This window comes from Malaclemys terrapin, chromosome 7 (assembly GCF_027887155.1).
Source record: "Malaclemys terrapin pileata isolate rMalTer1 chromosome 7, rMalTer1.hap1, whole genome shotgun sequence".
Lineage (NCBI taxonomy): Eukaryota > Metazoa > Chordata > Testudines > Emydidae > Malaclemys > Malaclemys terrapin.
The window spans coordinates 118,882,548-118,908,623 of NC_071511.1; the positions used below are offsets into that span (position 1 = coordinate 118,882,548).

The 26,076-nt window shown below is 43.7% G+C and overlaps 1 protein-coding gene across 3 annotated transcripts in view; it reads right to left on the reverse strand.

Annotated features, from left to right (window-relative positions):
- Positions 1 to 7,550: 7,550 nt before the first annotated feature.
- The window catches only part of RBM20 (RNA binding motif protein 20), a 168,753-nt gene continuing 150,227 nt past the window's right edge, over positions 7,551 to 26,076 (reverse strand). For all 3 annotated transcript variants that reach the window (XM_054036169.1, XM_054036167.1, XM_054036168.1), the window contains 7 exons: positions 25,315 to 25,394; positions 23,581 to 24,271; positions 19,606 to 19,704; positions 15,636 to 16,290; positions 14,234 to 14,353; positions 13,115 to 13,236; positions 7,551 to 8,722 (listed from right to left, as the gene is read on the reverse strand). In XM_054036169.1, coding sequence (XP_053892144.1) covers positions 8,612 to 8,722; positions 13,115 to 13,236; positions 14,234 to 14,353; positions 15,636 to 16,290; positions 19,606 to 19,704; positions 23,581 to 24,271; positions 25,315 to 25,394 — 1,878 coding nt within the window. In that variant the 3' untranslated portion in view covers positions 7,551 to 8,611. The remainder of the gene's footprint in view (positions 8,723 to 13,114; positions 13,237 to 14,233; positions 14,354 to 15,635; positions 16,291 to 19,605; positions 19,705 to 23,580; positions 24,272 to 25,314; positions 25,395 to 26,076) is intronic.

Genomic DNA, 26,076 nt, shown 5'->3' on the forward strand with positions numbered 1-26,076 from the left:
CCCCTAATATAATCCCCCCACAACCAACTTTGCACAGAGATTAATGGATTTTTCATCAGGATCTTAGAGAGTATTAAGCCAGTCTTTAGTAAAGACTATTTAGAACTCAACCCTGTAGGCAATATGCCCTTGACCATTGTAACATCACATCCTCTCCGTATGGCAGTGTGTCAGGTACGTTGTTTAGCAAACACACCATGAATACCAATCCCTTGTGCTTGCATAGCATTCTGAGGCACAACCTAGCATAACTGATGCAATCCACTAATGGTTTTAGCAGTTTCTGTGTTGGTTGTTCGCTTTGGTTGTCACCCATCATTAGCAAATACTTGTACAGCATTTTGAAGATATACAGACCTATCTAAATGCTATCGTTCTTTTCACTAACACAGGTGCTCACAACACATCTACAGGGTGGAAGGGCACATGCACGGTATAGACTCATATGTCTACACTGGCAATCGAACGACAAAACTTTTATCTTTCAGAGGTGTTTAACAAAAAAAACCTCCCCGACCGACAAAAGTTTTGCTGATGACAAGCAAATGCTGCTCGTTGGGGGTGGAAGGTTTTTGTCGGCAGGAGAGCCAACAAACAGCGGCTACATAACGTGACTTTTAGGGCATGGCTGTAGCTTCAGAGACTTCCCAGTTGAATTCCTGGACGAGCCCCGACTTGTAACGCCGACAGACCCCGGTCGTCACTGAACCGGGACCTCTGGAGCTCAGTGCATGAGCCTCTACCGCATGAGCTAAAAGCCAACTGGCTGTTAGCTAAGGCTGTAGAGCAGTCTCATTTAACTCTCTCTAAGCGGTCTCGGTGCCACTAGATGGGACAGAACACCAAATCAGGAGACATGTGGGTTACACTACCTCATTTCTAAAGCTGCTTCCTAATGTTCTAACTTCAGGGGAGATATATCTGAGAGTGATGTTGTGGTGCTGGTACTGGATTACTTGGTGCTGTGATGTTATTTAAACATACACAAGATCTTGCACTTATGCCATGCATTTCGTATAAGAGGATCCCAAAGGATAATACACTGGGCCAAGGCGTTTGAGCACGTCTCCCTCTTGTAGCATGCCCCAACACATACTAGCTCTGAGCTAAAGAAAATGTATTTTAGCTCAGTTGGTAGAGGCCTGTGATTCTAGTCTTGAAGAACCTTGGGTCAATCCATACTGACGACCGTGGATTTTGTGTGAAGGCAGCCATGGTTTACAAGCAGCTATAAAACTCATGCATATAGTTATACATACACAGAGAGAAATACTTAAATTAACCCACAAAGCCACGCCTGGCATAAAAAGCCCCAGCTGTTTAAGAGTTTAGGATGGAAAGTGAACAATACACCATCCTAATGAAAGTGCAGAGGGCTTTTCAGGAAAGAGCATGTAATTATCCAAAGTGGACTTCAGCCAGGATACCAAGGGTTAACTACTATTGCCAAAAGTGTTAAATTGCCTGGCTAACTTCCAGTCCAGATTTGCACAATAGGACAATCGCATTCCTTGCAGCATGAATGAGTTGATGTTGATGAGCTAATTCTCAGCCTTGCTCTTCTGGATGCCAACTCCAAAAATATGACTTATGGGTCTAAACAAACAAACAAAACCTTCCAGTTATCTCACTAATAATAACCCCTTGGATTTGGCTCCAGAAGTTTTGCATCATAGGGCTGATACACTAGTAATTCAGATGACTTGCTGAATCTCATCCAAGAGATCTCTGGGTCATGAGGGTTAAGACCTCTAAAATATAGATACTCTGGAGCAGGTGAACATAATAGTTCCTATGTTTCACAGGAGCCCCTGTGAGCATTATGCCAGATTCTAGAGCAATTCCTCATGTGCACCAGGCTCTAGATTTAATTCCTTGATTAGACTGCAGAAGGAGAATCTCCTGAACCACATTGCAGTACAGTCTAGAAACTTTCAAATATTGATTGATTTGTCTACTTGCTGATCTAGGTTCTTATATGGCCCCTGTTGCCATAATCTTGGAATGCCAAAATAATATTTTCCACATGTGCAAAGATCAGGGCAGGAGGAGGCGGCAGCCATTAGAACCAACTTTAGAAATAATATCCTTGACATACCGAGGGAAACAAATGAGTCACAAATGGAAGAGTGAGCAAGGATACCTGGGGGCAAATCCGTTCTTCTAAGCTAACCCAATCTTTCCCTGAACAACCTGGCAAAACAGCTAACTAATCCCAGAAGTAGTAACTACAGAAATAAATGAAATAAAAGAGCAAGATCGGAGGACTAGCCTCTCTCAAACTCCTTCTTTAGCGTGGTTTGCTAACCTGGATCCTGACTTTATATCCACTCTAAGTGAGCACAGAAAACCCCTTGTGTAAATCAGAGAGCACCTTTGTGGCAATAACAACTAGGAAGTGCTGACATGGGACCACTTCTGGCTTGATCATGCTAGCCTAGCTTATCCATGGAACAAGCAATGATTCAGTACCGAGTTGGAGAGAAAAGCATCATCTATTGATTCACCAATGTGACTTCCAGCAGAAGGTTTTCCTTGGAGGTCTCCTGTTTCATGATTGGCCAAGCCTGGCCATGCTTGCCTTGCATGATCAGACAAGATCACAACACTTAGGTGACTGCCAAAATGCACTCAATTATAATTTTAGCCTTACTTTTTAAGGCAAAGCTGCCATTTGTATCTGTGTGCGCACTCATATTTGGAGCCTATCAGCATTGATAATGTCCCTCTAAGCACAGCAAATAGTGCTGGAAAAGTGCCAAAATAAACAGACTGAATTTTCAACAGTGCGAACAAGTTGGATCGCACTCCAACAATGTAGGCACTAAGGGAGTGGATCTGAATAATGCGACTTTCAAAACAAAATGGCAACACACCGAAAATATGACAATAACAACCAAATCACGGATATGAATGCTCCAGAACTTTAGCAAAAGGAATCATATTTTAAGCCAGGGCCAAAATTCTCTTTCAGATTCTTCACTGGAACCACTCTCTGGAAGCCATCCCCGAGAAAAGAACTGACCGTGTTTATGCTTAAAATATATTACTCCTGTGCTGCAGTCACAAGTCCATCCTTATTTAAAAGAAGTGAAGGCACAGGATTGAGGAGTAGACCTGGGTTCTAATTCCCGGCTTTGCCACTGACAATGGGCTAGTCACGTTGTGCCTCAGTTTCCCATCAGTAAAATGGGGGACAGTTTTATCTGACTACTGGGATGGTATGAATCTTAATACATTCTTTAATTATGCTCTCTACCTTCCCCCGCAGACAAATGCTTTCACATTCTTTTTCCTGGCTCCACAGCATGGCCACTAGTTTTTATACCTGGAGGAGGAGGCCTGCCAAAGGGTTTATTGATAGATGACACGAGACACTTCCTCTTTCCCAATGGCAGAGCACTATTTCTGAAGCAGTCCCAGTTCAGATCTCTCACATGGCAATGGGGATCAAGCAAGACTTGCATTATATTCAGTGGGAATTCTGTGAATAATGGGAAAAGAATCCTGGACCTTGAGTTAACTGACTTTTCAGCCTGAACCTCCATGCTCCTGAATGATACAATGCAGAGCATCCTTGAGGTACTGTGTCTATTCAACAATATTGGTATTATACACATTTATGATGTCATGATATAGTTCCAAAGGATTTACACAGCATGCCTTTTAAGGTGTACTTATGTTCTACAAAGATACTCCGTAACCAGGACAACGGGGTATTCCAGACATATTATCCACAAGAAATCTGGCTGCTACACAGAGTGAGTTTGTATTTCAAAGTCAAGCTGTATGCTTTGTACGTCATCAACTTTTGTCACCGCCACCCCAATCATACCGAATCTGCAATCATAACTTTGTGTAATAATTTACTGTACAGCAGGGGGAAAACCTGTCTCATCTTACCTTCCCTCTTTCTGTCTTCTTCCTAGCCCACCCCTTTGTTCTGTTTTTGTCCTGTTTTTCCAATCAATTCTTTCAACAGTACAGAAAGACATAGATTTCCCCACTGCTTTTGTCCTTACAGCTTTCTTTAACTCTTTAGCAGTGATAATAGCAAAGAACAGTTACTTACCCTTAAACTAACTATGATTCTTCATTGAGCATTTTTCCATGTGGATCCCACTTTTGATGGGTGAGGTTACTCAGAGAAAGGGTTTAGTGAGAGAAGAGAGTGGGACTGTGGGACTTAGGATAGAGCATTGTGGAACCAGTAGGGAAAATAGGGGAGGGAAGTATGATCAACCAAAGAGACCCACCAGGAAAGCCAGGGAGAAGACCATGTCATGAAAGCCAAGGAAGGAATGGTCAAGCAGGCGAGTCCAATCAACACGGCAGATGGGACAAGCAGGTGAAGCAGATGCCTTGAGAGTTGGCTAGAAAGAGATCAGAACAGTTTCAGAAAGTGTGGCAGGGAATCCAGGATGGAGGTGGAGGAGAGGAATTCAAGATGCAACAGCGGTAGATAGCTCACTCAGTAAGTCTGTAGGTGATGTGTAGGAAGGGAGATGGAGGGGCAGTAGGTGGGTAAGGAATGGCTTCAATCATAATTACAAAGAACCAAATTCTGAGAGGTGCCAATCTCCCTGCAAGTTATTGTGAAAACATTGGCACAACTACCAACCATTATTTATGCTCTAAAATTCTCTTTATTAAAATCCTTGTTAAGAAACACAATCTGAAACACTTTGCAATCAGTTGCACAGATCAGTTAATACTGGTGACACCACCTACATAACTCAACAAGTTCTAACAAATTCCCAATTGTTTACAAGGCAAAACTTAAATTAACAAGATTCTATAAGCTCAATAAATAGTATGTCTGGTCCAGTTCAAGTATAATTAAACAAATCACAGCCTTAATAGAGAATAGAAAAACCCTGAATATAACCAGCCTGACACTAATTTAGTGTTCAAGCCAATATTAAAATGTGTTAAGTCTTATGGGGCTAATGTTTAGATCTTTTTTTTTAATTTTTAATCTTGAAGAAAGCAAGTTGCATTGTGACATTAAAGACTATTTGAGATCAGCAGATAAAAACATGTTCACTGTTCAGAAAGGCTGCAGCCTTTGTGAAATCTTTGGTTGAGACATGTTGAAGTGATTCATAAATATCATGGAAGCTCTTCTTTAAATAATAATAAATAATTTTTTGGCTAGACTTGAGACTGCCTGGTGCTATACATATATTAATCAGAAATGTAAATTGTTGAAGAACTATGCCGACTAGAAAAATACTACATCTTAGATTTTAAATATAGCAAGTCAAAAGAGAAACAGCACATTTTACAGCAGTTGAAAGAGGCAAATAGCTACCTGTACAGGTGCGTTGCCGCTCAGCAGAATAGGTATTACAGTGATAGCTAGGGGTTAAATGCCTGCCAGCATTGCCTCTATGGGCTGTTTTGATGGAAAGACATTATATTGCAGGTCTCTAATTGCGTCGGGCTGAAAGTTGATTGCACGGATTGTTAGACTGAATGCTAAGACTTGGAGGTTCTTTTCAACTGCTTTTGAATACAGGGATTTTGCAAAATAAAATAAAATTCTCAGGACTACAGCTGCCTTTTTGGCCACATTCACGTGCTGTTTTGTCAGATTTTCAAATCCCCCCTGAAAATGCCTGGATTTGATCACAGTTGTGTGCATGTGCACACGCAGATGCCTTTCTGGAGGCTCTAAACATTTGGCCCTGCACCCCAAATACAGTAATTAGGCCAGAATCCCCCCTTGGGTTCTGCCCGTGGAACCTGGGTTTGCAGGCTGTCAAAGGAGGAAACTCCACATGGAAAGGGGTGCCCCCACTTTTACAGGGGGGATTAGGACCAGCCAGCACAAGCAAGGAGATCCTGGCTGGCTGAGAGGTGTGCTGACTCAGCACGGCTCCTGGGCTGCCCATCAAGCCCCCAACCTTTGGAGCCCTGGCTGGAAACTGAAGCACTCTTCCTCAGGCAAGATCTCTGGGGAGGGAGCTGTAGGATACCACTACCAACCCGCAACACAGACGGATTCTGCACTTCTGATGCAACTGGCCCTGCGAGCACAAGGTGAAATATGCAAGGGGTGCAGCACAGGAGTGAATCTGGGCCTTAGGGTTTAATATTTTGGGGGTAATAAGTTGAATCGCTCATTTAAGTCTGACAATGAGCCCATGGGCAAACACAGAAGCTAGGTTTAATGGTTTTACTCCTGCTGACCAGAATGGTTTCACTATCACCTTCTACTTCCCCCATTTGTTTGCATCCACCTGTTGTCTCTCACTTTGAACTCTGGTTGTAAGTTCTTTGGGGGCTGGAACCTCTCGGTGCTACTGAAATACAAATGGATAATACTACGACTACTCTTCATACTTGAGTTTGGCTGGAGATAAGTTGCTAGAGGCGTGGGGATTTGGGGCACTATCAGCCCCACCTCCCATCCACTTTAAGCCTAACCAGGTGATCTAAAAAATCTACCACCACTCTGGTGAGTGCTCCAATTCTGGAACAGTCTGAGATATAAAAATTCGATGCTTGCTCCTTAGGTGATTCCCCTCCCCATTCATCTCGTGCTATCAGGCAATGAGTAATTCTTCACATTCAGTCTATGCATCACTGCCCTAACAGCTATGCCTTGGACAGTAGCTACAGAATATTTACTTCCCTTTTCATGATTTTACATCTTGCAATAAAAATTGTGGCCTAACAAATCTCATCAAAATTTAATAAGAAATCTTGTAGCAAGAAGAATTTGCTTTTCAAGATTTTTTGTTTCAATTAATTGAGGAATAAAAGCCATGTTTTAAATAAATTTGGACCCAAATCCTGTCACACCTGAAATCTGGTGACGCTCAGATCTATGCCTAAATATTGTGTCTTCCCTTCTCTCTCTCTGATGCACCAAGCCAGACCTGGAATCCACAGAATCCTGAACTTTGGAGAAAAATGAATCCAAGATTTGCAGCTTGCACCCAACTCTGGTTGAAATAAATGGAATGCCTGCACCATCTAATTGAAAGGGAACTTGCCAAACAACAAAATGCAGCCAGCAGATATGATACTGAGCTGAAACCATTTTCAGAGAAAGAAGAATATGGCTCCTGGTGCAGGTGATATGGAACAGGTTTTTTGGTGGGAGCAGTTTTGGCGGATTGGCCACTTTGCAACATTAATGTTGTTCTCTGTGATGGATAAGCCATTCTGTGGGGAAATTATTTACTGTACACAAAATCCTATTGCATTAAGTGAAACATCTAATGCCAGAGATTTCAGTGGCCCTTAATATGGTCAATATCAGAGCTGGACAAAGAATGGGGAGGGGGGAAATCTGCAAATTCTCCCATTCTCCGGTTTTCATCCAAACTTCAAACATTTCAAAAAATTTCTTACCACTTGCCTGGAGACATGGTTTGTGGTGCATTTTGTAAAAGCATAATTCCAGGATCAAATCTGGCAGCAGTTTTAGTACATATTCACTTTGCTACACAAAGCCCATTGAAATTAACCAGAAATCTAAATAGTGCATTTCAATGGGACTTTACATTATATTAAGCAATAACTCTGAGTATAAACAATGCCATAATAATAATATTTATAGTTGCTGGTGCATCCTGTGTTCTCACTACAGCATTCTGTGAACAGTTGTTACACTTGCCATAAAAATTCAGGGGAATGAATACAAAAACTGTTAAAACAACATTAAGTGTCTGGCTTATTTCCATAAAGACCAGGAAATTCAAGATGGCCAAGATTAGAAAAACATGTTTTAAACCCCCCCAATGAGAATGGATAAAGAATTCTACAAGTTACATAAGCGAAACGTCTAGCAGTTATAAAGTTTCTTGTGTGAGTTTAATCTAAGACACAAAGTGGACACACTTTTAGAATTTTCCCAAGGAATATTTCCAAACACAGAAATTACCAAAGAGCACCAGCCCGCAGGATATAAAGCACTGGAGAATGAAGGCAAATAACTTTCAGCCTGAACTGTTCTGCCTGTATTGGATTTCAATTGTACGCTTCTAGAGACAGGGACTGTGACTTCCTCGATCTTTGTACAACATCGAGTACATGGACAACATTCGAAAATTAAAAAACGATGATGATTATCATCACCAAGCTCTAGGTGCACATATCCTGAGGCCACTGGGGTTTACCTTATGCCATCTAACAGCACTAGCACAATGGCTTTAGGTCTCTTAAACAAGGCCTATTGTTCACTATACTAATGAGTGACGTGACTTAAAATATATTCATGTTAAAAGCTTCATTCAGGACATTTCTTTTCAGATCATTTCCACTGGAGGATGCTAAATTCTTCTAAATACTCAGCCTGACCTACTGTGTGGCATCTGAGAATCCCTGAGAATTCTGAGTTAGTATAGGAAGCCGCTCCCAACACACAGCCTGAGAAAGAATAGCTGTGCTTGTTACAGATACGCCAGCACTGCTTCCCCGTGGGAAACTATTCCAGGCATTATGGTTTTTAATGGCAAACCCTGGGCATAGATGCATAGAACATGCTGTTTATTGTGCTTTCCTTCCTCCTGCACAGTGCAAATTGATCACCACACCATGTAGATCAACAATGAAATGTCAGCATTCACTCATTTACAACTCTTCTAGTTCAGCGACATCATAGCTTTCTCTTCTCAAAGTGGGGAACAATCCCAGCAACGTCCTGTGGCAGATTGCTGTCTTCTTCATTCATTTTCAGACTCTCTTCTGCAAGTTGGGATAGATACTTCTGTGACCAAAGGAAAACCAGAGGTGGCATTAGCAAGATTGATAATACTCAGCACAGAGTGCTTTATAGCTTCAAAGCACTGTCACTAGCCCTTAACAACCCTGGGAGATAGAACCCACAGACATTCTGTCTACACTAAGGAAATTTAAACTGGTGTATCTGTATTCATGTAGATCCCCTAGAGCAAATTCCCTTAATGCTGACAAGACCAGGGAGGTTAAGTGACTTGCTCAATGCCACCCAGGAAGTCAGCAGCAGAACCAGGAGGACTACAGTTCAGGATATCCTGGCTCCCAGTCCCATGCTCAATCTACTAGACCTTTTCTCCTGGCAAATAGAAGCTGATTGCTCAATTCTGCTCTCACATTGGGGTAAATCAGCAGTAATGCCACAGAAGTGAACAGAATTACACTGGTATTGAAGTGGTGGGATTGAGAGCAGACACTGTTCCTGAGATATGATTGAAAACATACGTTACATTTGCAAAGCATCTGACTTAGACACATACCTTTTGATGTATATAAATCTATTTCTTTTAAGTGGAAGGAAATGTGAAGCCAACAATCATCACTGATAGAATTTAACAATCTGGCTGGAGTATTTGCCTGTATTGACTTGTTTTATTATGATGGAGTTCAAGTGCCTTAAATATCAATAATATAGTGCGATCCTAAAATCTATTAGCAGCCAGTCACGCTGCTGACTTACTGGCAATGCCCTTGGGTGGCAGAGGTGCACACAAAATGGAAGGTGGAATGACATGGGCGTGAGAGAGGCATGCAAAAATTTTATACTTAAATTCAACCCCAGTGAATGGCATGAGAGGCAGAAGGGAACAAAACTTCCTCATCACAAGTAAAATGTTCCTCTCTGTGGATCCTGACCAAGCAAATGCCAGTTACTCAAAGTCTTGAAACAGATTCGTTAGCACCATCAGTCTACGTACAGCTGGGATGAGAAATTACATACATCTCTAGCTACGAACAACTGCTCTGGTCTAGGACTGGTCATTTAAAAACACTGCTCTAGGGGGGAAAACAGAATCCTCATGGCAACTCCGCAGCAGGCACCCTATCACCTGCTACGTGTCTCTCCTTTCAGTGGTGCCTGTGTATGACCTGCTGTTGCACCGTCTATACGGTACACTGCATAAACTCACAATGTGCAGGGCAGGATTAACTTTTGGGGGCCCTGGAGCCCGCCCAAAGGCCCCGCCCCTGCTCTCCACCCATGCTCCGCTCCGAGGTCCTGGCCCTGTTTGGCCTCTTTCCCACCAGGCCCCGCCCGTCGCTCACACGAGGGGTGTGTGGAGAGGAGTGAGGTGGGGAGGGGGTGGAGAGGGGCCAGGCAGGGAGGGATTGGAGAGGTGCGAGCGGGGAGGGGGAGGGGGAGGGTGTGGAGAGGAATGATTGGGGGTGGGGCTTCAGGGGGAAGAGGCCAAGTGGGGGTAGGGCCTTGGGGTGTGGCCACAGTCCAGGTGACAGGGCATCTTCTGAGAGTGGGCCCGTCACTATTGTAAACTCAGTACTGACAATGTGGCCTTCATTTTCTAGAGAAAGGGCAAAACTCTTTACGTTTCATGTGTAGCAGGAGGTGACTCAAAACTATTCTTCAGCTTCCAGAGGCAACCTTCCCTCCCCCCCCCTTATTTTTTTTTTTTGAGGGGAAGGGGTAGTCACTGGTCCATTTTTAAACCCCAAACGTTGCCTGCCAAGATCCTTAGAGCTGCTCTTAGATTGTATACCATGATGATTGCCACTGCTGTAATCTTGAATAGAGAGCTGTGGCCTGCGGAAACGCAGCACACAACACTCTGTCTTGATCTAACTGGACAAAATTCCACATGGCTGCAGGCAAGAGTAAATATTACAAGAGTCTTTGGATAGACATGGAATTCATTAAGGTTGGTTTAATTTATCTTTAAACCATAAACTACATTTAATTACTAGCACACATAGATGGAACATATAACCCATAAGCTGATTTTTTTCAGCTATTGCCTACCCAATGATGGTTGAGATTTTCAAAGCTGACTAGGGGTTTAGCCACACCCCCTTGTTGATTTCAATACCATCTCATGTGGCTAAAGCCCTTCTCAGCTTTGAAAATCTCAATCTAAAACCCCCAACTGCTATTTATCACAGAACTGCAGCAAGAGGGAGAAAATACTTTTTTGGTTTAAATAGAAATCCACTACAAAACCTACCCAGAAGGCAGTCAGGCATTACAATGCATTCCATAAAACCTCTCTACATTCATATGTAAACCAGAATGAAAGTGGCTTTGAAAATTGTTTGGCATTAATCTAATTCTGCGGTTCTCAAGCTTCATTGCACGTTGACCCCCTTCTGACAACAAAAATTACTACATGACCCGGTTGGGGGGGGGGTTCCAAAGCCTGAGCCCTCCTGAGCCCCACCGCCCCGGGCAGAGGGGCCCAAGAGAAGCCCAAGGATGGGGGGGGTCCGTAATCTGAGCCCCACCGCCCCGGACTGAAGCTGAAGTGTGAGCTCTGCTGCCCAGGGCTGAAGCCCTCGGGCTTTGGCTCTGGCCCCAGGTGGTGGGCCAGGGCTGGCTCCAGGCACCAGCTTACCAAGCAGGTGCTTGGGGCGGCCACTCCAGAGAGGGGCGGCACGTCCAGCTGTTCAGCGGTAATTCGGCGGACGGTCCCTCACTCCTGCTCGGAGCGAAGGACCTCCCGCTGAATTGCCGCTGCAGATCGTGATCGCGGCTTTCTTTGGTTTGTTTTTTGTGGGGTTTTTTTGGCTGCTTGGGGTGGCCAAAACCCTGGAGCCGGCCCTGGGTGGGGCTCAGGCTTCGGCTTCATCCCTGGCCCCCAGCAAGTCTAATGCCGGCCCACTTTGGGGTCCTGACCCACAGTTTGAGAATCACTGATCTAATTTAAAATATAATCTATCTACTTTAGGTACTTATCCGGCCCCCATCACCATAACCTTTAATGTGTTTAATGTGGGGGGGGAGCAGTGTATACGCTATTATCTTCAGTTGGGGAACTGAGACACAGAAAGGCTAAATGACTTGCCCAAGGTCAGACAGGAAATCTGTACCAAAGCAGATATGCTGGTGCCCTAGACCATCCTTCTTCTTCTATATCCACTCACCTCAATATTTAATTACTAACCCCCGGACCATCCTCCCTCTATAATCACATCTTAACAAGCAGACTGGGCCTTTTCTGTGAGTGATCCTCAACACCGGAACTTGATTTTCCCCCTTGGTGTGCCTGAATACGTTCCAGACAAGCTGCACACCCCCATCTTTTCTTCTTGGGGTGGGGGTGCACCGAGCAGGGTGGATGAAGAATGCACAAAGGTATGGTTAATACTGATGCTGTTATGAACAGAGATTTGTTGATATTCTCAGGTGGATATCTAAAAAGTGACCAAGGTAGGGTTGGGTTTGGTTTATTTTTGGATATGCCAATGATCTTAGTGCAATATTGTCTAGTGTGTGCGTGGAAAAATACCCAGAGCAAGGGGTGGGGATTTAAAAGTAAATCTAAATAAATACATAGGACCTGGCATTCTTCTTCAGTGCCTTCTAGCAATTGTTATGTAGCATTGCGCTGCTCTGTTGGACAGCTGCCATGTTCCACATCAAAGATGGCTGCATTTTAGTGGCCCATGAAGCCACCCTCAGATCATTTATGTATCATACACATAATGCTTTGAAATTCCTCAAGTTGAAACATACTGTAGAGACTTAAATTGGCACAGAAATAAAATTATACAAATTCTAAAAGGGTAACAAATTTAGCTGCCATGAAATTAAGACATCAGTAGTGGTGGCAGGCTCTGTGCAATCTGTCCCAGAAAGAAGTGCCTATGCACTTCAATCCTCACCTGAAACACCCCTACTATTCCCTAATTTTGGGACTCTTAAGAGGAGAGACTCAACTGGGCCATATTGTGTGCTATTATTTTTGTGATGTGGACTTCTCACCTCATTTCACTTGTGAGCCATGATTTGAGCACAGGGATCCAGAGGTGACAGACTAGTGTGCTGGCCGGCAGCACTGCACAAACCATTTGATTTCTATACATTTGTCAGCTTAAAAGATTTAAAACTGTCCATTTCCATGCCACTGAATTCTGTGCGCACCATGAAAGCAGGGCCACCCAGAGGATTCAGGGGGCCTGGGGCAAAGCAATTTCAGGGGCCCTTTCCATAAAAAAAAGTTGCAATATTATAGAATACTATATTCTCGTGGAGGCCCCTGTGGGGCCCGGGGCCTGGGGCAAATTGCCCCACTTGCTCCCCCCACTCGGTGGCCCTGCATGAAAGTCCGTTTTATAGCACCAGAGAGTTTTACTCAGTCTGACCCATTCGTTAGTAGAAGCAGGACTAACACTAATTACCCGTGTGTTTTACCTGAAGATTTTTGTAGTGAACAGTACTTCTGCAGTGGCTTGTCTTAGCTGTCTCTTCATTCGTGTAGAAAAGTCCACAAAGCTTGCAGTAAAACCCAGTTCTGGGCACCACAAATTCCACACCTACCAAACAATTTTGAATCACATTAACATGGTTTACTTTCAAAGAGAAAAATATAATTTAGCTCAATGATAAAGAAACAAATTTTCTTTATTTGTTTACTTTCAAGCTCACCTGAAAGGACATCAAATTCTGTAACACTGACGAATGATGGTGAAAAATTACAATTTAAAACATCATGCATCATGCATCTGACGAAGTGGGTATTCACCCACGAAAGCTTATGCTCCTATACGTCTGTTAGTCTATAAGGTGCCACAGGATTCTTTGTTGCAATTTAATACATCATGTACTGCAAATACACATTGTATACATTCTCTTAGGTATTATATGTATTTATACATTATCTCAGATAATATATGCATGTATATTTATTGAGACTACATGATGGTATAGCACAAAGGGTTGGGATAGTCACAGAACTTACTAGGGACAAAAGTCACAACTGAGTTATATAGGTCATTCCTAGCGAGTGCCAATAATATCCTTATATTACATCACACCACAGTGTATTCTGTATGTTCATGATCTATGGTTGTGTAATATAATCGATCCATTCTGGGCTAAATCACTAATTTTTCATGTCACATGCTTAGAAGCTCCTTACTGTACAGAGAACTCACTTGAGAGATCTCTCTGCCCTCAAGATTTCCTTGGCACTGAGCAATGCTTCTACCAAAGCCCAGATAATTTCTTTCTGAATGTGTCAGTCCCCCTATGTTTTAGACCTTGGAATCCAATGGCAGTTATTTCAGCTGTTCAATGTCATTAATGAACACATAGTCCATTTATCTGGAATAATCATCAATAATCTGGAATAAAAATCTCAGTTCTTTCAACATTTAACCATGTGTTACTTACTGTTTCTTTTGATTCTCCTTGCATTCGTTCTGAGAAACAAATACAATAAGTAGCCTTAAAGTGACACCTTGTTGTACATTCAAGGTATTGCAATGGACAGTGTCTCATGTGGAGAGAGACCTAAATGTTTAGACATACCTAGAGGAATGCTAAGTTCAGTGAAAACATCCTCTTGTTCCCAGGATGGTGAAGAATGGGTTCTTTTAGATTTCACCTCGGAGAATTCAGGAGATTTCATTTCCAGGTACCTAGAATTTACTTAACAAAGGAATAAATGCATTGAATGAAAACAGTGTAATGAAATAAGACAACTTCTATAATCCCCTTTCAAACTTTTTCTGAATGAGGCCAGAAGTTAAACATGACCTGGAAAGGGAATATTTCCATCTAATCTGGATGCTTAAAACAGTACAGCTGCCAATCGCTAACCAATAAGAAACACCACACATTAACTACATTTTTTTTTCTAGAGACAATTTCATGTTCATTACTGCTCTTCTGTTTATATTTTAAACTTTTCCATTTTGGTAATTGCCCCCTTTCATTAGAGAGAGTGTTTTAAAACTGGAGCTATACTTACTTTATGCATGCCTCAGTATTACAGGATCCTGACAAACACTATTATTCTGTATTTATATGTTAAATCAGTGCATGCAGCAGATTTAATGCACGGGAAATATTGTGTTGATTTACTGGGAAGGATTAAGGATGGTAAGAAAGATATCCTTCCTCCCCATTCCAGACATGTCAATTGCTTATATATTATGTATAAAATACAGAGCCACTCAAGATCCCAAATCACTACAGCATTACAACAGAGATGCAGGATTAAGAATAAAGGGCTTGATTCTGATTCTGCAGTTCTTCCAGACACTGCTGTCCTTACTCAGGTATTTTTCCGGACAGCTAACGTTTTTAAATAGGCAGGTATGATTAATCTTACCCTCTGAAAATATTTTCTGGCTTTGTGTTACCATGTGCCTTGCCACAGCAGGTTATATTAGAGGGAACATCTAAGAAATAATGGTACTTGGTTAGTACCCACCCAAGTCCCCACACAAAGTCACGTGCTTGCATGAACAAGGACAGAGAAGTAACAATCTACAAACTATTTTCATCTTTTTGCATGGTGGGTAAGAAACAGCCATCCTGAGTTTCTTATGTGGGCGGGAGCCAGACAGATATAAAATATCCCTCGGTTATTTGTTGACCTGCAGGAACTGGAGTTCTTCTCATTGACCATTCAAAGTACTTAGCAGGGGGCTACAAGAGTTCAGCTCAACTCACGTGAACCCAGATGTGACTGTTACAGCCGATTATTGCAAGTTGCTTATCGTATTTCCTTTACACCATTTGACTAAAAGCCTTTAAAGGATTAACAGGGCTCTCATGGCAGCAGGGTTCTTTTACTGAGCTGCTCCTAGGAAAATCTTGACACTATTAGCAACATTTATTCTTGTTAGCAGCAGATTAAAATCTAATGCATCTTGCACAGATAAAAGCTCTCCACCAGCAGAAAAGAAAACACAGAAGTAGTTACCCCGCGTCTCTTGACACTCTTGGCTTCCACGCGTTGTTTCTTCACTGGAGTTTTTTACAAGCATTTCCATGACTTCTCTACTCTCTGTTTCTTGTGATCCCATCTGCTTGTAATGATCCACAAAAGTGCCAGAGAGCTGGTGAGTCTCTCCTTTCATTTGATCAGAAGGTATCTGTCCATCCTCCATGTGACTATCAGAGCTCTCCTCTATTTTTCCTTCCTTTTTGTGGTAATTAGAATCCGTAAGAGCTCTGTCTTCTTGTGATCCATCTGGCTTCTGTTCAGTGTCCAGATTTAGGCTTGATGCTTCGGTAACTGCATCAGCAGCAGCAGCTTCTGGACAGCCACCGGAAGCAGCTATGCTTTCCTTTGCCGATCTGAAGCTCGTTTCTGGAGCTTCCTGGGCCGATTCGCCTTCACACCTGTTTATCTGGCTATGGTCTTTTTCCAGTTCTAACATGCTAGTTACATACTGATGCGTTTCTGAGCATGCTTTGTCTTTTGGATCAACTGGAACAATTTCTTCAAGTTCAGTTATATCCGGCTCCATAATAAAGTCGTCTTCTCCCACTTCATCCACTGTGACCAGTTCTTCCATGTTAGCTGGATACCAGGCCTCACCTTCCATCTCACTTCCACTTTCCCAGTCTCGCTCCTGCAGCAGAGAGGGAAACGGGTTGGGAAAGATGTCATAGATATATATCTTCAATATTAGGGAATGGGCTTTGGCGTAGTGATCACAAGTGATGCTTTGGACTGGCCATCCCTCATGTCCTACCATGTCCACAATTCCTAGGAACGGTACACTGTGGTACCATGTTTGATTTACTCTGTGTACGTGTAGGGAGGTATATATGTAATCCACGTGCTAATAGGGAGATATTTCTTTAGAGAGAAGCGGGAGAGGAGTGAGTTGTGTCTGGGTCATTCTTGCTAGGCAGATGTCCAATTAGCACTCCACACCCAGAAGTTTCTAGAATTGGGTGTGGTAGCTGGACTCATAGACTCCACTGAGGACAAGTAATCAGGGCAGCTGCTTTACAAAAGGACATGTGACCTGCTGGGAGAAGCTTAGCCGTGGCACAGAAAGCAGGCTGGTTTCACTTAACTCTGAAGCACCGTATAGCAGGTTAGGAGTATTGTTAACTTCCCAACACAGGGAAGCCCTGGCCATGTTAGAAAGAGGAAACTGGGAGGGGAAACTAATGTCTTTCATTTTAGTTACACACCTTGAGTGTGATTTGATTTTAGCCAAACCGTTTTAGTTCAATTGTCTGGTTCAGCAACTTTTTTCTTATTTAAATGGGATGATGGGGAAAGTCGTCTATATCTGGCTACTCTCAGTTTTGTATTTTTCTTGGAATAGGGTTATTGATTTATATACTTAATACCGATTGGCTGATTAATTAGCTAGCTAGCTGAGTGACTCCATAGTCCAGTAGAGGAGGAGAAAGTCTGCTTGGGTTCCAGTTGGAGATTTCTACAAGCAAGAGGAGGGATGATATTGCTACAGAGCTTTCAGCTCAGCAGACTGTATAGAGCCAATTAACAGACTCTAGCTGAGACAGGTAAACTCAGCCTAAGCTGTTGGAACTCTGAGTTACTCCTCACTGTGAGTGTGTGGGGACCGACCTGTTTAGATCTAATTTGTTTCTTTTGTTTATATTTATTGTGACAGACCCAGACCAGTGGGGTACATGAGTCTGGGTAGAGGGCAAATATACTGGTCACTGGATGAGTAGTTTTCTGTTCCCTGAGTGACCAGAGAAAGGGGCTGCACTAGAGTAATCAGGAACCTGCTAGAACCAGTTAAGGCAGGCAGGCTAATTAGGACACCTGGAGCCAATTAAGAAGAAGCTGCTAGAAGCAATTAAGGCAGGCCAATCAGGGCACCTGGGTTTTAAAAAGGAGCTCACTTCAGTTTGTGGTGCGAGTGTGAGGAGCTGGGAGCAAGAGGTGCAAGGAGCTGAGAGGGTGTGCTGCTGGAGGACTGAGGAGCACAAGTGTTATCAGACACCAGGAGGAAGGTCCTGTGGTGAGAATAAGGAAGGTGTTTGGAGGAGGCCATGGGGAAGTAGCCCAGGGAGTTGTAGCTGTCATGCAGCTGTTACAGGAGGCACTCTAGACAGCTGCAGTCCACAGGGCCCTGGGCTGGAACCCGAAGTAGAGGGTGGGCCCGGGTTCCCCCCAAACCTCCCAATTGACCTGGACTGTGGGTTCTTCCAGAGGGGAAGGTTTCTGGGCTGTTCCCCAACCCACATGGTGAATTTCTGAGGCAAGAAAATCCGCCAATAAGCGCAGGACCCACCAAGATAGAGGAGGAACTTTGTCACCTTATGTATAATTGTGAGGATAGTGTATGTGGATTCTGAAGTAGCCTTATTAGGAAGTAGAAATTAAGCTATTATTATTATTATTATTGTTTCTTGACTATTATAAGATTGTATGAAGTTGGTACTTAAGAATTAAGTTCATTCCCTTTGTTCTTTTTGGACTTGATTGTGGGGAATCCTTGCTGAAAGTCCTCCATGACTGATCTCTGGGTCTGCATGTGCTTTTCTATAGGAGTTGTGTTTAACCACTTGGAGAGTTCCCCCACTGTTACATATACACAGACCACTTTACAATAGCCACATAAATGCTTCTAGCACTGCACTTCTTTGGGGATATTTTGTAACTCTCTGGGTTGCTGAAATCTCCCCATCTCAGTCTTATGTTAATTATCACCATGTGCCACAACTGCCCAGAAATCCACAACCTGTTGTACCTAATTCTTTGAATAAGTCTTTCTTCAGGCCCAGAGGAAATTCACTTACCTACCCCTCTGGGGACATAGGAGCCTTGCCAGCAGAGACTGCTGGGGGCATGTGCTGAATTTGTCCACTCCCCATCATCACCCTGGCCAACCTCTCCCCAACCAACACAGTCATTTTTTTGCCTGGCTGCACACTACCTCAAACTCCTACAGAGAAAGGAAACTTGTGGCTACCTACTGCAGTCACTTCCTTCCACACCACATGGACCCTCTGCCAGAGACTCTGCTGGCAGAATCTGGCTTAGACCTTGGAGGAAGTTAGCCTTTAGAGTTACACTAAGATTTTAATCTCCTGGAATACTAGATAAATGCCAAATAAAATCGCAGGATGGTACTAATTATAAACTCAGTATCCAACAGTGGACCTTCATTCCAAAACATTAGCACTGGCTTTCAGAATTGCACCTATTAATTATAACACCTGCTTACTTTTAATGCATACTTGGAATAAGTTAGATTTTAACTCCCAGAATCATTTTATGTGCATAAGAGATTAAAAATCTGTGTCTCTCTCCTCTTTGGTCATTTTATATGAAGCCTGGCAGTGTCCTAGGGTAGACAGACTGTTCTGGATCAGGAGATCAATTTTCTACTGCACCAGATACTGATAGCTACCACATTCGACCATCAGCTCGTAACTGTAAAGGTATGAAGCTGGAGAATTTCGAAGACTATGTCTCTGTGCTACTGCAACGGGAGGTTTGTAGTGAAATTATTTAATTAAAGAGAAATATTTAAAAAGAGGTTGTCTACAGTCCATCTAACGCCATCATTCTGGAAAGGCTTCATCTCCTGTCGGATCCTTTGCTGTAGCTCCAAAATGACTGCCTCTTATTTTTGGACACACTGTACAGTTATGTAGTCTTTTTAGGCATATGTTCCTTCACATGCATAGCACTTGGCAGCAGCAATTAAAAGTAATCTATACAGGCATACAGCAACTAAAAAAAGAGCCTCTCAAAACCCTGTCAGGCAAAAGCTATCCATAGAAGCAGAGTTCAATATGAGGTAAGTTAATTTAGACATCCCCTCTCAGAGTGTCTGAGAAATGGCATTCAATGGGGGTGTAATATTTCTGTCTGCAAAATTTGCTGACAAATTCATGTGTTGCTGCATTTTATACTAGAGACTAAACCCAGTTAACACACAGCTTACCTTCTCTTTTCTTGTGCTTTCCATGGAATCTGCTGAATCTTTTCCTTGTTTATTTGCTGAAGGTGAGGTCTTCTCTGTAATATGCTCCTCTTTCCCAAGCTGAAACAAATACAATATGTCTATCTGTAGTGACACTCAGCAGTAATCCTAAACAGAGAGATTTCCATTCTGGTTCTATTCTGAGTCTTCGTGAGCAAAGGCATTCAGCATGGTCCCATTCCTTATTCATCAAATTTGTACAAGTGAACTGTACTCTGGGGAAACACCCAGAGATTGGAGACTTCTATCTAGCAAAGCTGGACAGAAAATTTAAAAAAAAAGGAAATTTTGAGGAAAAAAAATGGAAATGATTGGAAATTCATGAATTTCCAATCTTCCTTCTTCAGTTTTCCAACCAACCCTGGTTTATAATGATTGAATGCAGTGTAAGAAGGGGGGCCCAACCCATTGATTTGTGATTGTAGGATTGCTCAGGAACGCAGTTCCTTGCATAGGTTATACTTTGGAAAAACAAACCACAACATTATATGGTTTAAAAAAAAAAAAAAAAAGTAGGTGGACTGGAAGTTTGGGTCTTTTAAGCTTGAGGGCGTCCCTTTAACCTGATGAGTGACCTTAACCAAAGATTCTCAGAAGGTCTATTGCTAACACTGTTAGTTTAAGATGACTATGTACGCGTGTGCAATTAACACTGCAGCTTCTCTCCAAGGAAGCACAAAGCGACCACAAAAAGACAATCAAGCCACATCATCTTGGTTGTCACCAGGGACTGAACCCAGGACCTCCAGAGTTAAAAGCAGGAGCCCCTGCAGCAGGATTAAGATCTGCACCTGGCAGCTGCAGCGGACTCATATCCTCAATGGACCAGGACCAGAGGTACGCCTAACACAGAGGAATAACAGCTTTGATGTGGGCTCCTCCCACTCTACCTCTCTGAGGTGCCAACTGCACAAGCCAAGAGTGCCTAGATCAAAGCTTCTGTCATTAGTAGTCCCTGCAGACTACCACAAGAGGAGCACCACAGGGCCAGGCAGGAGGGTGCCTGGCACCAGAGAGAATCCTAGACTATCAGGGTTAGAAGGGACCTCAGGAAGTCATCTAGTCCAACCCCTGCTCAAAGCAGGACCAATCCCCAAATGGCCCCCTCAAGGATTGAACTCACAACCCTGGATTTAGCAGGCCAATGCTCAAACCACTGAGCTATCCCTCCCCCCATCTTAGAGAGAGCCCTGCTCCAAGGTATCATTCAGCCACACTGAAGTACACAGGAAAAGAAAAAGGGGACAAAAATCTGGTGCAGACAAACAGATCGACTGGATGTGGCAGAGCCATTGCCTGCGTGCTACAGAGACTGCTGAGCTACAACCTGGAAACATCCGTCATTTTTTCCCTGCATGAGGAATGAGAGCAAGATCAACTAAGGCTTGCCCTGAGCTGACTACAGATTTTGAAGTTCAGCAGGATCAACTCAAGTCAGTGCCCCTGGGGAACCAGAAACAGGATATCCAGCAGCTTCTTCAAGTAAACGCTCCCCAGCGACAGACACTGACCACCTACCCATTTTCAAGACTATTGTTAGTTAAATACATGTACAGCCTTACACGTACACACCCGTGCTGTAATGTTATCAACCCCTGTACACCATGGGGTCATCAGACGTAGTGTCAAAGTAACAAAGAGTTAAGGTTAGAACTTTTCAGAAGAGCTCAACTAAATTATGTGCCCAAATCCCACTGGTGTCCCATTAGGCTCCTTTTAGTCAATGATTTTTGGGGAAGAAAGCTGCAAGGTACTGGAGTGAATAACAGAGCTCTCCATAATGGTATTTCTGTTGATGTGGCAAGTTACAGAATGTTCGAGTGGCTTTTTCTCCCCGCTTGGTGTTAATAATGTGAGTTCAAAACTGGCTCGGTGTATGTTGCACCCCTAAAAGTGCAACTGCTCCCCAAGAAAGCGTAGAGATACTACACATGACAGGTCTCCAGGTGCATGAATAAGGAAAATGAACTTTTGCTCACGAAGTTCGCTACTGAGTTCTTGAGCTGCTGTATAAAATGATTGTTCTGTGGAGGGCTGGTGCCGTGAGAAAGGTAGCCCATCCAGCTTGGACAGGTTTACCTTTCACTTCTATTAAACCTGATGATCTGGATTTTCTGGTCTGAAGCAGCACAAAGTGACCTTAAGCCAGCCAGAGAGAGCCACTGGAGAATTCCCTCTACACAGCGGAACACTCTGCTGGCAGAAATCTGGTGGTGGCAGCCCTCCTGCCTCCTGTGCCAGCCGTGTAAATTCAGCAAAGGATCTTATGCCAGTGGCATACGTAGGGCCCTACCAATTTCACGGCCGTGAAAAACATGTCACGGACCGTGAAATAATGAATACCTTCTCAGTGAAATCTAATCTCCCCGAAATCAACCGGGCTGGGGAGGGACAGGACTTGTTCTTCCCCTGCACAGCTGTTACGGGGGGAGATCAGACCCACTTCCGCAGCCGTGCAGAAGTGAGGGTGGTAAACTCTCACTTCTGCACTGCAGCAGCCCCAGAGCTGGGCTCCGGACTGCCGCCCCCCACTGCTCTTGGCGGGGCTTGGGGCACCCAGGCTTGGAGCTGCCACTTCCTGCGGCTCCTGCTGTGGCTCAGGGCACCCTATTTCCAGGGCTTCTCCCCTCCCCCTGTGGCCCTGCTTGGGCTTGGGGTGCCCTAGTGCTGGGGTATTTGCCCGCCACCGCTCCTGCAGGGGCTGGGAGTTTAGTGGTTGTGGCTCCTGCCCGGGCTTAGGGACCTGGGCTGGGGGCTGCCACTCTCCATAGCTCCAGCCCCCGCAGCTCCTGCCCAGCTCGGGGCTCCCCCCAGCCCCGTGGCTCCAGCTGGGGCTCAGGGCTGCTGCCCTCACAGCTCCTGCCAGGGCTGAGGCACCCATTTTTCAAATTGTCTGGGGCCCCTGGGCACGGGCCCCATACATTAATCCACCACTGGCTCTGACTAGCAGCTAGGAGCCCCCAGCTGGGGCACTCCCAGCAGCACTGGGGAGATCGGACCCACCTCCAGGAGCCCCGTCCAGCTGCAGGGAACTCCGCAGCTGCTGTCTTCAGAAAACTCCACAGCTGCTGTCTTCAGAGATGGGCTCTGAAGGCAGCACAGAAAGGCGTACAGCAATCCTGCAGCCACTCTTCAACAGCTTTGAGACACACACCCCCTCCGGCCCCCACAATCGCCTATTGGATCAGGACCCCCATGGTTACAACACGTGAAATTTCAGATGTAAATATCTGACATTGTGAAATTGACCAATTTTAAGACCAGGTGGCCATGAAATTGACCAAAGTGAACTGTGAATTTGGTAGGGCCCGAGGCATAGGTTTGGGCAGCCTGGAGCACAGGCTGTGAATTTGGGAGCTGCTACCGGGTCCATGAAGCTTTTCCTCTCCATTCCATCCAAGTGGAGAATCAAGCCCAGAGAGATTGTAACTTTACCTACCAGTGAAATTTGCTAAGGAATTTAAAACTATGAAGTAATGTGCTATGAAGATTCACTGCTTCTGCCTAGAGAGGATAACGAGTCCCTGCCCGGCCATTACATGGAGTGAGAAATTAGTAATATTCATTGTCACAGTCAAGAGTAGGGAATTACAAATACAAGTTACCAATTGCTGTGCCTACAACACCAAGAAAATCGTGTCATGAGAGTAAAAGGTCATTCCCACGCTGACTGCTCCACAAATCACAGGTGGCTGTATAGAAAGAGAGTTTCTAGCTAGCTGAAAGGGGAGCAAAACAAAACATTTTGTATACATCACTTTTACCTGCAAACATCACTGCGGTTTCATTGCAAACGAGCAGACAAAGGACATGTTTGGACTAGCTTCACAGCAATCACAGTAGTTATGAGCCCATTAGAAAAGTCATTACTCCAGCGTTACAACTTTTCACTTTTATGTAGTGTCCCCTATTCTAACCGAAGCAGCTCCCTGTTACCTCATTCTCAGGTGCGTTGCCTTCCTTTGCGTCACAGCTTTCAGCCGCCGCCGCAGCATCTTCAACTGGGTCTTTATCAGCTTTCTTGATTTTATATTTATCACTTTGCTTTTGCCTGCTGCCTTCAGATACCTTGCTGGGCCTTTGTTCTGAAGTTTCCTCCTTCTCTAGGTCCTCACAGTGAGAGTGTTTGCGCTCTCTTAACCTGGCCTCTTCTTTTCTTTTAGACTTCCCGGGGGCATCCGGCAGCTGCTTTTGGTATCGATCAGATTTTGACTTAGCTGCTTTTCTGTAATAGTCATCTTCCCTGCTCTTATATGCAGGTAAAGCATGAAGGGCATTGGGTGAACCACCCCTTAAGTACTTTTCTCTGTGCCCTCTGGCTCCTTCGATCCGTCCATCTAAGTCTAGCTTATCCAGCTGCCGTATATAGTATTTTCTCTCGTGAACCCATGTGTCAGTCCTATCCCTTTTCTCCTCCCCGTTCTCTCTCCAGAGTGCTGCATCTCTTTCTTCCTCTCTTCGGGAGTAAGGGGACTGATCCCATGACTCTCTTCCATTTCCCCAGTCTGTCCTGCTGGCACCCAATGGACTGCGAGGTGAGCTGCAGGAAGTAAAGCTTGGGGTGTGGGACCTTGGTGACAGAGAGCGACTTATGGGGCTGCGAGACCGTGGCCTCTCAGTCCCATACCTGCAGCAGAAGGAAAGCACACAATTAATCATCTCTGTCTGGAGGAAATCTAGGGAATCTTTAACCTGTTTGGATCCAGCCATACTGAATACTGGGTTTGTACACTGAGGCCAAAACAAACAAACCTTAAAAATTACACCCACAGATTTTTCACATGTACCCATTTGCACATGCATCTATTTGCACATGCATTGCTCCCTTGCATGTGCTGGAGCCTGGTTAGGATTGTACTGATGCTCACAGCATTTTCAAAAAATCCACCTAGAATCTGTCATGAGAGAACATACTTGTTCTCCCTTAAGAGTGTCACAAGGTGTCAGTTTCTAAAGCCTATGACATGTTTAATACAAGCCATTTATGCATCCATGACATCACTAAGCTGAAAAGAAGTGGCACATCTACCCTGAGTTTTCATGTTTTAAAAGTTGTTTCACTTTGTGACTATCCCTCCTACAGAACTACTCATAGCACAAGGCCCATAACTGCACACAACAGAAAAGAGACATATGGAAAGTATGCAAAATAAATAAAAATAAAATTGTATTTAACGCTTCTCCTTCTTCTGGGTCTTCCAGAGCATTTAGCTTGTCTGTCTCTAGATAAGGGAATGTCTTGTAATTTGTGTTTTGTACATCATGCCAAGCATATTGTCAATGCTCAGAATAATAAGTAATTAATAATAAAAACATCATTTTCTTTCATAACAATCATTCCATCGGTCATTGTGTTTCATTACCCAAGCTCTATGATTTACCATAGTATCCATTTGTGTTTTTTTCCAAGAAGTAGAAATGAAATATAAAAGACTACCAAAATATAAGAGAGAAAGAGAGAATTAAGAAAGAAAAGTAAATAGACATGCAGTGATTATCCTGCTTGCCGGTCAGCAGAGTTATTCAAACCCCTGTTTCCAAACCATCCAGCAACCCTCTAAATCATCAAGAGTAATGGCTCAGTATTCAGAATATACAGAATTTGCTTTCTATATTGCTATGAATCAAGTCATTAAAAACAAAGTATGCCCAGCTGACATCATGAGTTACCTGTCGGCTTCACGGTACATATCTCTTTCCTTTTGAGAATGGATGTCCTGGATGATTGCTGCCACATTTTTACCTGGTTTCTATGCAAAAGAAAAGATACCTGTTTAGAATCCAATATGTCTCTAAGCTATTTTACGTGCAACATCATCTATGAAGTGACATTCCATGTAGCATTTCATGACACTACTTGTGAAAATTGTTCTGATACAGTGTGTTTCCTACAATCTTCTCTAAAGTTGGTAGCATGGTGACTGATGCATTAAAATTGTACTGATAGAAAACAGTGATCTGTTACACTACAGCAGGGGTCGGCAACCTTTCAGAAGTGGTGTGCCGAGTCTTCATTTATTTACTCTAATTTAAGGTTTCACGTGCCAGTCATACATTTGAATGTTTTTAGAAGGTCTCTTTCTATACGTCTATAATATATAACTAAACTATTGTTGTATGTAAAGTAAATAAGGTTTTAAAAATGTTTAAGAAGCTTCATTTAAAATTAAATTAAAATGCAGAGCCCCCCGGACCGGTGGCCAGGACCCGGGCAGCGTGAGTGCCACTGAAAATCAGCTCGTGTGCCGCTTTTGGCCTGTGTGCCATAGGTTGCCTACCCTTGCACGACAGCATTGTATCTTTATATTTGTTGGCTTATATGATATGACCTGAACACTAGACAGTCTCTTTTTGCTGGGCATTCACTATAGAATATTTGCTAGGCATCTCTATGTAACAAGAGGCAAATTAGGCCCCTAGCCCAAAACCTGG